Source organism: Conger conger, chromosome 14 (assembly GCF_963514075.1).
Source record: "Conger conger chromosome 14, fConCon1.1, whole genome shotgun sequence".
Classification (NCBI taxonomy): Eukaryota; Metazoa; Chordata; class Actinopteri; order Anguilliformes; family Congridae; genus Conger; species Conger conger.
In genome coordinates this window covers 21,697,128-21,711,459 of record NC_083773.1, presented here as the reverse complement: position 1 = coordinate 21,711,459, position 14,332 = coordinate 21,697,128, and the positions used below count along the sequence as shown (strand labels likewise).

Below are 14,332 nucleotides of genomic sequence, written 5' to 3'. Positions count from 1 at the left end.
AAGCAAACATTTCTGAGTGACCGATGGCACTTAAAGTAGGAAGTTATCGGTCGGACCCGATTAATACGAATCAGTCTCCGAACCATAACAAGGCCAGATGTGTCCATAGGGCTCAGTAGAGACAGCAGAGACCGAGGTTTGTGCGGACGATCCCTGCGCTGAGAGAGCCTGGAGGGGAATGTGTGAGAGAAGAGGAATTCCGAGGCCTGCCACACCTCTTTCAAAAGCCTGATTCTACCAGCGGCACGAGAAGCACTCAAAGCTACCTCCTCTCACCCTCCCTGTCCTCACAGGGCTCACAAAAAGAGGAAAAGGTGGAGAAGTCAGCAATAAGCTGTGAGTTCAACATGCAGGCTCGCATTCTGCAAAATTACTGTGGGTGTTCATGGCTAACCTACCCACCCACAACCCACCACCAAACAATATGTATAAATATTAATGAAATAACATTAACATTAACATTAAACAAATAAGCCATATGAAAATAGTCTACAAAAGACTATTCTGGACTTGAGCAATGCAGTTAATCAAATCCATGTTTTGTTTTGGCACACAAGTTTTGAAGAATAGAGCAATAAAAAAGATCAAACAAAGTTTCTGCAAGAAAAGATGATAATATAACTTGTTTCTAGAAAAAGCTGAAATGGATGGATGGAGTAGAGTCTGAAAGTTTGTTTTGATGCTGTTGATCTGGTCTCCCACCCTCTCAGTGTTCAGCAGGTTTAAGTCACAAATGATTTCCATGCCCCATTGGAGTAATTTTGCCTTGCTGCTTCTGAAAACTCCCTCTCTCTTCATCGCTCCCTCTCTCCCTTGCTCTTCTCCATCCCTCCCTCTCTCCCTTTCTCTCCATTTTCTCTCTCTGAATGCAGAAAAGTTTCAGAAAAAGTTCAGCATGTAATAAATACTCTCTGTCTAAGGAGGCAACGTGGAGAAGGTGTAATAAGGTAGAGGATGGGGAAAAAGTCACGCTTGGCTCATTTCTGAAGTGAATAGGGCATCACCAAAGGAAAGAGAAATTGTTTATTGGTTTTCCAGTTAAAGTTTTTCAAAGTTAAAAGTTTAGTTCAGGGCTTAGTCTGACACAGGCCATTTATCACACTATTGGTGGTTTCTTTCTACACCAGAAAAAAATAACAATAACATTTTGGAAAGAAACTGGAACAAAATCAAACTTCAGAAGGGATGCTATGACAGTGCATTCAATATGTCTTCACACAAATATACACTCAGTGAGCACTTTATTAGGTAGACCTGTACACCAGCTTGTTAATGAAAATATTTAATCAGCTAATCATGTGGCAGCAACAAAATGCATAAAAGCATGCAGACATGGTCAAGAGGTTCAGCTGTTTTTCAGACCAAATATCACAATGGGTAATAAATGTAATGTAAGTGACTTTGATCATGGAAAGATTGTTCCAGATCTTGGAAACTGCAAATAACCCACGTATTCCAACATATGCAGAAGAGCATCTCTGAATACACAACGCATCAAACCTCTAAGTGGATAAGCCATCATAAAGTGATGATAATCCACCAACATCCTCTTACAGATTACGATATAGGACAATTATGGAAAAGGGAGGAAGAAATCTATGAATCCAACTGAAATTCTGAACTTCAGGTGGCCAGGAGGAAGCAGGTGAACACTCATTTTCTGACTCAAAAAAGCATTGAATACTCTGGTAATATGTGAGCGATCCTTTCTGTACCTTTATGGAGGAACCTCGCTTTGCCTCTAAGTGCTCAAAGCCAAGCAATTTAAGACCTATGACCTACAGGTGATTGGGAACTCGTGACTTTTTAAATTTTGTATTTTTGGGTAAAACTTACACAGATGTACAGTAGTGCCCTATAAACAACGTATTTATGACTTACTCCTTTTTGTCAAAAATGTCAGTTAGAACCTTTTAATTCAGAACCTTTACATTAAGATATTTGCTATATCCACTTTGAAAAAGAGAAAATAGTGATTTATTCCCCTTTTGCCTGTATATCTAGAGTAAACGTATTGAGAATACGTGCGTTGAGTGCACTCCACAGCCCTGTCTGTCCGTGCAGCTCTCTCAGCGTTGGGTGTTATGATAAAGCCCATGAGAATCCAGGCATGTCACATGACATTCAGAAGAACAACTCTCTTCACAGAGAGAGACAGAGTGTACATTAGATTATCTCCTTCTGCTGCAATGAGAGAGAGTGTCTGAGCCTGAATACTGAATGTTTTTCCTACCCCAGAATCCCCTGGGAAAATATGCACAAAACACCTAAAAGGCAACCAGAAGACTTCAGAAATCAGAACTAGGGAGAATATATCAACTATTTATGTCTAACACATGTACCATTTGTGTATAATAATGTTTAAAGTAAGGTTTCAGTCTTTGTAAAGAATTATACACTAAAATAAATGTCATTTTGTCACAGCCTATATATAGTAATTTAAGTTGACACGACATTTGGTAGCATCACCATAGTTCATCATTATCATCATTACACATCATTATCTGTGGCTTGACCAAAAGAAGAAGACAAAATGCCATGATACAGTGATTTGTCTAAATATTCAATGTGATCTTTTATCGAATTGAAACCGATTGCAAAGGTGCATCATTACATTTCTGTTAAATAGTTATATAGATCAAATTATACTCTGTGCCATGGTATTATAAATATTGACCGCACTCCAAAAATACAGGAATTTGGGGGAGAACCCACACAAATACCGGCCAGACTTGTGATACACAACCATAACCGTGAGACCAATCACTGGCATTTGGTGCTTTAGTAGGACCTGGTGTTGATGTTAGAGAGTGCCATTATCACAGTCATAAAAGCACCAGGGGAAACTGCAAAATACATATCATTACTAGACAACTACATGCATGGCTACTGAAGCACATGATGGTTCAGCAAGACCACTCAACCGATTGGCCAGACTGTCTTCACACCTGACTCTGAGGTAAAGGGAGTGTGGAAAACCAGCAGGTCTTGGACGGCAAGGGCTGTAATTTGATGATTCCCTGACATAGTATATGAAGTGATATATTTGAGAACAGGGTCACAAAGTAAAGATAAACAGCAACAGAAGGATAATGTTCTAATGAAAGCTGGAAGGTGGGGTATGAATAGCCTGACAAGAGCTGACCAAAATGTATAATCATTTGTTAACAGATTTTTACAATGTGTTGCTTTAGATATTAGTAGAAGAATGCACATTAACAATGCAATCAAATACAATGAAATATGTTAGATAAGCTTCTTACTGTATCTCCCAAACAGAATAAACATGAATCAACTATGCAGATAAAATAAAAGAGCTATTCCTTTTAATATAACAGGCATATAATGGACTGCACTAATTACCCACAGTTCCTGCATCAGGAAATAGATGCTGGACAGCATGCATGGGTTGTCAGGACATCTGCCTGCAAACAACCTCCTCCAAGTCTAATTTGATCTCCCTAAAAAGCGCTCATTTTGAAAATTAGGTGACCCCAATGGGAGGTGGTCTCATAACAGAGGGTGACCTGGAAATGAGGTCAATTAAGCGCACTGAAACTCTGCTTCCTGTGGAAAACGCCATCGCTTAATGACTTCCGTTAGTCTGGGTCTTATTTTTAACATTGACAATCCCTCCCTTCCACTGTTAGTAGGCCCTCACCTTGGACAGTTGATATCTCGCAGTGTGCAGGAATGCCTAACAGAGATAAAAGATTAAAAACTTCATTGTCTATTAATGCAAGCACTAATGGAAATTTGTCTTTGGCAAAGAGCATAGCACACAAAGAGACAACATGTAAGGTGTAAAAATTAAGTTTATTAAAATGTTGGAAGTTAAAAATCAGATATTAAATATGAAGTGGTGTGTGCTAAATAAGCTCAGTACTGTAAGTCCACAGGTTCTCACTAGAATTGCTGCTGAGCCAAGCAATGGCAGTGGGGATAAATAATGTTTCAAAAGACCATTTAAATGCTTGCACAGGGGACTGTAACCCCAAACCTTCACCCAGAGATGGCCTGCAGTGTTCAAGTCTCCAGATAGCAGGCTGTCATGTGTTAGGCACCCCAGTGTCACACACTACTGAGATGCACAACTGGATAAACGGGGCAATGCATGTACCCCATGGATAAAAACCTTAACCTCCCCAAAACAAAGAAAGAAGGTAGATGTACGTGTTCGACATCTGTTCGCCAGAGTAAGGACCTGTCGCGCTATACAGGAAGTGAGGGGTCTAACACGCATTGTTCATTGGCAGCAGATGTGAAAGTGCCCTGTCACATAGTAACGCAAGGTAATTACCATCAGGTAGGTAACCCAGCGATGTATGTGGAAAAAGTGTTGTGCTGACCAGCTACATCCTCCTGTTAGCAAGGCCTCCCTCAACAAGCCTTTGGCCACTAATAGGGAGAGGGGTAAAAAAGATATGTATAGAGTGCTATTAGCACCAGCTCTACTTCAGTGTCATAGGGTGGCTCTAGTGCAGTTTTTTTAATTATTCACAAGAAGAAACTACTGTTGCCCTCCTCATCATCATATGCATCATCTTCACCACCACCATGAACTATATTCCCAAAGAAAGGAGTTTTTGCTTTATTTCACACCTATGTGAAATATGGCACGATAAAAGTTAGGATGATGAAAGACAGGGGCACTGAAGGGGTACAGGGATGGGATGGCCTGGGGTGGTGAGGCCCAATGTGTGCTCTTTACATGGGCCACAGAATCCCTGCCGCTGCCAGTGCCCCTGGGTGTCTGGGTGTCTGGTACTATGCTATCTTGCACTGGCTTCCCTGACATGGTGCCAGATTTGTGGAGGTGGGACAGTGCCAGAAGGGGAGTCATGCTGACTGGCTTTCACAGACATTGCACTATGGGCTGGGGCAACTATGAAAACTCACTGCCTCCCAGTCTAGCCTGTCTTTTAAAAGAACATAGGCCCCAAAAGCCACTGTATTATCTACCCAAATCCTATCTATGCAACCACTTCCATTAAGTTTAGAAAACCCTCTGAATCTGTGCCAGTGAGTCTGAAGGCTACTCGGTCTTATGATAAATGGCGCCATAGCCATTTCATTAGGCATTATGCAGGGAATCTTGTGCTATCTGCCTAAATGCCTGGACCTCAATCTTCTGAGCCTCAGATCTCCATCCCCCTGGTACCCAGAAAGATTTTCCACATCGCCGCAAAATCTCAGTCAGAATTCAGGCTTGGTCCAGGTTTAGCAAAGCTTTTCAGAAAGAACAATGGAAGAGGTCTGAAACAGCTGCTGCTTTTTATTGAATGTGTGAATCAAGTGGTAACCGGGTATCCTACATCTGGCCTGCAATGCCAATGTCTTGGTTGGTTTGAGGAGTTGAGATTCTCTATTCACGGGCATGATACCACATGCCTTTAACAGTTCATGCACAACCACTCTGAAGCATACACCGTCTTTCAACTGCCTTATGTGGGCCTGAAACAGGCAGAAACAAAGCCAAGGTGCCATATTTCTCTGACAGAACAGAGGAGCTGGTTTTCTTTGAGCTGAACTGTTAAAAAGCTTTAATAAGCAACATCAACATATATTTCTAAGTGTCTGTGACTCACACACAGCTGCAAAACTGGAGTAGAGGCTAGCACTGCGCTCTGTCGTCAAAATCTTCATTCAAGTCATTAAATCATATTTACAGAATGCCACCTTCCACTCTGTAATCCAACAGAAAGCCCCCCCCCCCCCCCCCCCCAGACAAAGCACAGGAAACTCTGACATCCTGGAGCTTTCTGTTTCTCAGCACGTCTGTTACTTCACATGTCATTTACCTGTAACAAGTTGGCACAGTTTTACTCAACATTATTATTATTTTTTAAATCCTGCGGTTTTGAGCCCACCACCCACCAAATAAAATACACACTGCTTCAAAGTCTTTAGTATCCTTTTGAACTAAAGAGTCAAGCTGATTTTTTTACGACAAAGATTTTTTTTGTATGCCAAAAAGCACACTTATATTTCAGACTCATCCAAGCTCCTTACCAAGCTGGTGTAAAAAGAGGATGTGGAATCCAGCTTTGAAGCCACTTTCATCGGTTTTAATATCTGTGGTTTAGCTTTGATATATATTACATAATGGTTCCATCTGGGTCAGCTGTATGAGTGAACAGAGTAACAGAGCTAGTTACATTAGCAGATCTCCCTGTATCAACATACTCCTAAACACAATTTTGGCCAGCAAATTTGCAACAAAAGCTAAATATCCAATTGTAAAGCTCATGAGATCTTTCCTTGCTGGTCCATACATGCAGCCTGACGGTGCTGTGACCACTTACCAGCAGCATTACCACCACATACCCAGCTCCTTCTGCATGACCTGAAGCTCATCAGCTGTGGGCTCGGTAGTACTTGAATGAGAGACCTCATGGGAAAACAGTTACTGTTGGAAATTGTATTGGTCGGCCAGCAGGGGGTGATCTTCATTCTGGACAAAAATGCCCAAGTGCAGCAATGGGGACACTGCAGTTGGAGATGCCATCTTTTTGGATGAGATGTTAAACCAAGGTCCAAACGCACTGTGAGTCATTAAAGATCTACATACAAAGAGTAAACGGTTCCCTATTGTCCTGGCTGAATCCTCAACCTGCTATCTTATCATCTCCTAGTTTAATTGGCTAAAGTCATCCTCTCTACCTCAGCTGATGTGACCATTCTGGCACAATATGGCTGCTGTGCATCACACAGGTGGGAGCTGCACATTGGCTGTGGTTGAGGAGAGTTTCCCCTCATCACTGTTCAGTGCGTTGAGAGAAATGTACTATATAAAAGCAGCTCAGGTGCACTTTGCTTTATTTACCAGGTTCTTTTCATAATTCTGCAGACTGCAGATACACTGTCCTTCTTGCCTCCTCTACACTTAAAGGAAAGTAAAGTGGCACACCAGATTCAGGGCCCTGTAGCAGTGAGGTCTGGAAACAATTTTGTAAACATGTGTAATGTTTTAATAGCTGGATGGCTGCAGTGTAGCATTTTTGATCTACAAAGCCACTACTCCACTGACAGGATCCTGGAATTTTCCCCTGGATTCACATGTTCTGATTTCATGCACTTCAGTGCTTTCTAACTTTTTAATATTTCTCGCAATAAAACAATATGTTTTTGTATAGAAACAGTGAGATCATTCTCATAGCACTAGAACAGAAATACAGTAATATTTCCTCCCCAATAAATGCCCCAACATTATGTGAGTATAGGGTCTCTGATCAGCCATTAAGGGATTCACCAAGAGGGCAGGTGGGCTCTAGTTGGACTGAAACTTGGCTACAGTATGTAGCTTTGGCTATGTCTTGATTTCCTTCTCTAGACTAACAGCTGTCATATCAGTGGGAAATATTGGTAGGTGGTCTCCCTCGTAGCACTGTGGCCTATAAGATGTGAACAGTCTCTGATGCACAGGCAAATACTGTTTGAACATTTCTTCTTTTTTCTCCCAACAAATAATCAATCATAGATGCCTTACATTTGAGAAAGCTCAAAAGCGTATAATTTGGGAGGTCTGAAGGAGCAGACCTGTATGCATCATGGTTGGAACAGCAAACCAGTAAGTACAGGACACTGTCGTCCAGGAATAAACTAATGACTCAACCATCAACGCACAGCCATCATCATAGACATCTAACCCACACACTACATGACCTTGCTCAAGAGTGACCCTGAATAATTCCAACTTGGAATCCAATCTCCAAACTTCTGCTCACAAGTCTACATGCCTAACCAGCACTACTCTACATTGCTGCAAGTATGAAGAACCCAAGGTGCTGACCAGGACCTTCAGGGTAACAGAAAAGACAGGAAAAGCCAATTTTGAAAACATAAAGGACAGAAAAAGCACATACAGCTTGTTCCTTTGGCAGAAAGGCAGAAATCTTCACTTCAAACATGACGAGATAAGACCCAGACCAAATGAGCTCTTCGGTGGGAACCGTAGGGGGGGGCTCATCTGCCTCACCTGGAGCCACAGACAAGACGCAATCTGACTTCCTGTCTCCGAGGAGGACGGGGGAGAGGAGGGCATGAGGAGAGACGGCTGATGGCCTCTCGGGAGTCGTTGGAGGGGAGTCGTTGACATGTGAATACACAGCGTGGTCCGAGGCCCTGCAGGGAAAGGTCTCTGCATCCCGTGAGCCTCCACAGGCCCTGAGGGGGGCACTAAAGGAGGGCTGGAGGGGGTAAGCTGAATGGCCAAACACCATACTGCACAAAGTACAGTTCACTTGTGCATTATCTCCCTAGTGGTTAAGGTACATGACTGGGATCTGAAAGGTTGATGGTTCAAGCCCTTGAGCAAGGCCCTTAACCCCACATTGCTCCAGGGGGAATTGTCCCCAGCTTAGTCAAGTCAACTGTAAGACGTTTTGGATAAAAGAAAAGTGTCAGCTAAATAACTAATTATAATTATATGATTATAATTGTATAGTTGGCATGCATAAGTTTTAAAAAATAATTCAAAGCAAATAAATATGTAAGATAGTAAATAAGCAACCAAAGACAGTAGCGAAGAACGACGGTTAGTAAGAAAGGAAGAGAGGAAACAAAACGTAAGGGAGATGTAAGGAAGAAAGGATGAGGGAGGCAATTTAAGGTGCTGTTCAGATGAGCCAGTAGTCCTAGATATCAAGGTAGAACACTGAATGAGAAGTTGCTTCAAAAACAATACGACTGCTTCCATCCACTAGATCAACTGTCATATTAATTACTAGTCTGTTCCATACATTTATTGCTTGTTTTGACACAGCAACCCACTTCAATACAATTAACCTGATTACAATGGCACTTAACTCTGGGTGGTTCCCAGGTCTGTACATACATATTTTCCATGCTTATTTTCAATCTTTATCTCCACTAGAAAGATAATCCCAACGCGAAAAATAACTGTGTTTCCAGAAGCGACTGGATCTGCTCTCACAGGGAAGAGCAATTACAGTACCCAGCGGCTACAAAATTCCTTTCTCCTGCCTGCCCGCTCCTCTGAAAGTCAATGGTTTAATAACAGCCCAGGAAAAATCCTCCACTTATTAGGGAGGGAAGGAAAGCTCTATGAAAACCGGTACCCTTTATCTGGGTACAGGCCGAAACCTGCATATGAGACAGACAGGGCTTTGGGGGAAAGGGTATATATCTGACTCTCTTTGGGGTCTTAGCCACACTGGTTTACATAGCTGGGTAACAGCGAGAAGCACTCTGGAGTTGAGAAAGAGAGGCGTTCAGTCAGCACGTTGCTTCTGTCTACAACAAATAGCTAGAGACAGATGGAAAATTAGCTGACATGCCCTGGCATGCTAATCATGTTTTCCTAAAATGTATAGGATATGTCACTGCAGAGCGCTACTAATGCATGCGCATAAAATTTGGTGTTTCTGTGGAAATCATCTGTAATTTGACAAAAGGCAAACACAGGGTGGCCACAAGTTGAAAAGAGCGCCGGTTTAGCATACCAATGGGTCCCCAGCCGGGCCCAGTAACAGGCCTAGGCCATTTCCCCACCATCTTAACCCCATGACCTCCTGCGACTCCACGGTGACCTGCTTTGTATACCCAACACCCGGATAAGACACATTGCAATGATGGAGGTCAAAGTTCAAAGCAATAAAAAACTACTTCTTACTGCCATTAGAGAGATCAATGGAAAGCTCATCCTGGTTATTAATCCTACTTCTCACTTCCTGTATTTGCACAAAATGTTATACAACTTTAAAAATTGTAATGAATGCCTTTTAAAAACATATTTTTTTCAGATCATGTGATACACTGATTTAATTAAATTCCCTATAAATTCCATATAGAGTTCTCTAACATACTGCAATGTAAGTGTTCTAGTGCAAAATGGAACCATGCAAGCAAAATGGCCACTGTGCATCACCCAAGTGGGTGCTACTGTATACATTTGTGGTGGTTGAGGTGAGTTTCTCTTCTTCCTCATTATTAAACTCCAACTGCCCAAGACATGCTCAGCACTCCCTGCTTAGGCTGCTATGGTTACACAGCTGCCAAGTGACTTGATTGGCAGTGGGAACCCAAGCAAGTAGCCTAGCCCTCTTTGAGTACATGTTTGTGTATTGTGTGTGTGTGTGTGTGTGGGTGTGTGTGATTGAGAAACAGTGGAGCAGCTGTATTTATACTCATTCCATGCATCGCAGAGGTTATAAAGACGAACATGCCAATAGACTGAAAGAGTGGTGACAAAAGACTCTGATGTGAGCTCCAGCCTCGTCTGCCCCGTCACAGTGAGGAGCCCAGACAGGTGACCTCAGAAGGATCCCTTTCCAGGTCAATATACCAAAGCAATGGACTATGATGAGCAATCTTAGGACATATAAACACAGACAAAGTGAAAGATAAAATAAAAGCAAATAGTCAGGTGCTAACATGTCACTTACATACGTTACATACGAATGGATAAAGAAGGCTATTACAAACAGACACAGATAGACACACGCACACTCCTCTGATCTCCCTCATTAGCAACGCATTTCTGCCCGCAGAACTGCTGCTCACTGGATTATGAGGTGGCAGGTCAGAGATCAGAGGTTCATTGATTGTTAAAACTGTATGGAAGACGTTTCCAAAGAAGGAAGACTTTGTGGAAGGGCAACCGTCACGCAGAACCAGCATGAAGAGGTCATAACACTGACTTTCACCTACTGCTCAATACAGATCTGTCACGATGGCAGGCAGAAAACTACCTCACTGCTTACTTTACACCTGGCAAAGCCTTTTTAAGTGCTCAGGACAGTGTTGCTAAATTGAGGAATTGAGTAATCATTGAGAGAGAATGGCCAAAGGCTATGTTTCATATCATTTCCAAACAGATTTTGCCTGTTATATCACTGGACGCGTTATTTTACCTGAAGCACTGCCTGATAAAAATCCTCTAACAAAGGTCTGAAGATCCATAATATGGATATGACCTAATATATAGCAAGCATGATGCTGTATATTACAATGTTGCTCGACACATGGCTAATACATTATATATCCCTGTAGCACATAAATTAACATAATCATAGAGCATGCTTGCCTTCAACATCTTAACAAATCAATATCAATGTTGTCTAAATTGCAAATCTGCAGATATCCACAGAAATATCTGCATTCTGTAATTGAAGTCTTCAAAAAAACTCTCTGACCAGATTTAAAGGCTATATTTTGCAAGAAGGGCATCCACTGAGGTCACAGTCAATTATCAAGACAATGAGTTATAAGGAGAAGGAGCAGTTAACCTCTTTCATTGGTCAGCTGAATGGGAATTAGCCTCTGAAATTGATGTTTTGTTCCAGGGCTGTCTGATGTTACAGCCTCACACTCTAAATTGAATTTGAATGGAATGAATGAACCTTTCACAGTAAAATTCTCCAGTAACCCTCACTACCCAAAAGAAAATTAAGTTCAGGATAGCTCCACAGATTTATTTCAACTTAGGCGTGTTTAAGTAGCTGAGCACCTATCCCACAAAACTGATCCTTATTCCAAGAACTGTAATGAAATCATTGACCTTTTTACATTGTTCAAATGTCAAATATAATTCAGTGACACTGACGCACAAGACAATGAGTCTAAAAGTATGATATCTGAATACTTTCAAGTTTCCCCTGAAGGATATAAATGTTTCACATTATCCCAGAAAGTGTGCTTTCATGTCCTCCTTATCAAAGAAGAATTTAATGTACTCTATCAAATAACACTGAAAAAATAGGCATCCGTGATATGTATACTGGACATTTTTTTAAATCTATGTATAAAAAACAATGCCACTTGTGGTTTAAAGGATTTGTAAGATGAACCACAACTCAAATCTTACCCTATACATCATTTTCCAAAATTCTGTCTGGAGGAGCCTTGTACCACTGTTTTTGTGTTATCCCATAATTAGCTACGGCACTAAGGCTTGTCATTTCCTTTCTTAAGGCTTCATAAATATGATTTTCTGACGCACAGTATCTAAAAAGTGATTTCACCTGTCTGTCAATCAATCAATCATCAGGTGCTCACAATATGGCAATTAATATCTGATAAGATGCTGAAAATAGCCATTTCCACCTGGAGTAAAAACAAGCATTCAAAGGGTACCCAGCTTTGGGAGAACCACTATGCAAAACTGTTCAAATATGAGCAGGGAAAAACCTGTGTGGCAAGACTTTGCTTGTGCTAAGTAAACAAAGAGACTTTTAGGGTAAGGGGCTGGTGCCTACCAGCAGACAGGTCACTGTGTCAAGAGAGATTTGTTCATTGCTGTTTGATTACAGCCGAATCCTACAGCTGATGGGACAACATCAAAGGGTCCCCCAACCAAAATCACAGGCTTTAAAGTTACAGTAAGTTGATATTATTGATATATTATATTAAACCAACTTGGACAACACATACATTTGATTAATTTTTTAAATAATTGATATTACCCCGAATTCTCAGGCACGATAGGAAAATACTTAGCAAATCAATCCAGGCAATGAGACATAATTACGACCTAAAGTTATTTTCGTAGCCTACAGGTACACTTGTTAGGACATGATTTGTTTTATAAACGTTTCATTGCAAAAAAATATTAATGCAGTCTTTGTCTTTTCGAGCTGTGTGACTACTGACGTCATTCGTAATTTCTTAGTCGGTTATTAATAATTTAATTAACGTGAAAATTCAACTTGGAGACAACACATGAAGGATTTCAAAGTGGAGACGGTTCCCTTAACTGGTTCATATTCAACTGGGATCATGCAGGGCGAAACAACAAATAAACAATTTATTTAATACCAACCATTTGTCGACAGAAAAACCTCTACGGTGACAATTTCAAGTGTAGCTACACAGGTGCATCATCAAAATGACAGAGTGCAATATGTAGCAATAGGCTACTTTAAAAACTTGTGAACCTGGAGTGCACCCAAGGCTAACTGAGGTTTCAAAGCCTAGACGTGAATATCGATGCCCCCCCCCCCCCCCCCCTACAGTAGCTCTAACTGTAGCATGCGAGAATGGAACATTGTTCATAGGCTAGAGCCTTAAGTATCGACAAGTTTACAAACATCCGTCTTTTCAGGAACATAAGAAAAATGAAAATATACACAGGGGACGAATCGTTTATTTATGTGAAGAAAATAAATAAACTACTCGAACGGCACATTTCCCACTGCTTGGAAATATGTTTTGAATACCTGGGGGGCAATTTTTTCACATGGCACAACATGCTACACCATAGCTATAGCTACTCTTCTGTCTGTGAAAGAAAGTTTGCTACCTCTTTTGCATCTTTGCGTTAACAGCAATTGTGCAAAGAAATGAACGTAGAGCCTAAACACCTAGTTAATTTCAACGGGCTACGTGCCACGGTGTGTCGAATTGAGAAGTGACAGTCTCCGTCAATTTCAGTCAAAGCTTAATTGAGAACAACACAAGTAAATGTTTACTTACGTTTATCAGATTCAGTATTGCAACTGAAGAGATGACAAGTCCGAAGAATCTATGGAGAGCTATCCGCGTCTCCATTCTTTCCTCGACCCAGCAAAAAACTTCAGACGCTGGGTGGAAAAAAAGGTGAAAAATCAATGTCCCTCCCGCCTGATCACTTGGCAAAATGATCTCCTGCACTTTCTGACTGCAACCCCGCAATAGTCTCTTCGCCCCAAGCCAGGCGGGGACTTCATCAATTTCTCCAACCGGTCTCCTTGCAGCCTTGAAAAATAAAATAAAGTGGAATATTATACATGAAAGAATTTTAAAAGGAAATCCTTGCTCCCAACTGACGCGCTTTCATCTTCACGCCGCTACATTGCAAGCGACGGTGAAAACTCCAATTCCACTGGGATACACGAATCACTGCCCAAAGTAAAAAGTGGAATGGAATTCAGTTATGTCGGGAAGTGCGCTTTACAGGAACCACCATGGCTAAAACCTGGCGCCATCAAGCATCAACACAGCTCAAATTAACTTTTAAAATATGATGAAAATGTAAATAGGTATTAGTAGGCTATATACATATATATATATATATATATATATATTTTACAACATATTGTGGTCTATATATGATCAAATAAGATCAATAGACACATTCCCCCAATCGCTTAAAAATATGTATCATTACCATAGCAAAACATTTTTGCATATCATTCATATTCATAAGCATACACTGCAGGTCAGGTCGTTACCCAAATGTCGAGTAACATAATATATTACGGTCCAATAGCTTGTATTATGACATCCTTCATAAAACATTGTCATTTAGGAAGCTTAGCCTACTACAGGCTGCTACACGTCAATCAAGGTGACTTTAATTAAGAAAGCATAAATAATTGTAGGTGTGACAGAC

General features: G+C 41.1%; 1 protein-coding gene across 3 annotated transcripts in view; it reads right to left on the bottom strand.

The window, feature by feature from the left end:
- The window catches only part of LOC133109952 (basement membrane-specific heparan sulfate proteoglycan core protein-like), a 96,989-nt gene extending 83,209 nt beyond the window's left edge, over window positions 1–13,780 (bottom strand). For all 3 annotated transcript variants that reach the window (XM_061219736.1, XM_061219738.1, XM_061219737.1), the window contains exon 1: window positions 13,435–13,780. In XM_061219736.1, the coding sequence (XP_061075720.1) occupies window positions 13,435–13,509 (75 nt within the window). In that variant the 5' untranslated portion in view covers window positions 13,510–13,780. The remainder of the gene's footprint in view (window positions 1–13,434) is intronic.
- Between the last annotated feature and the right edge of the window lie 552 nt (window positions 13,781–14,332).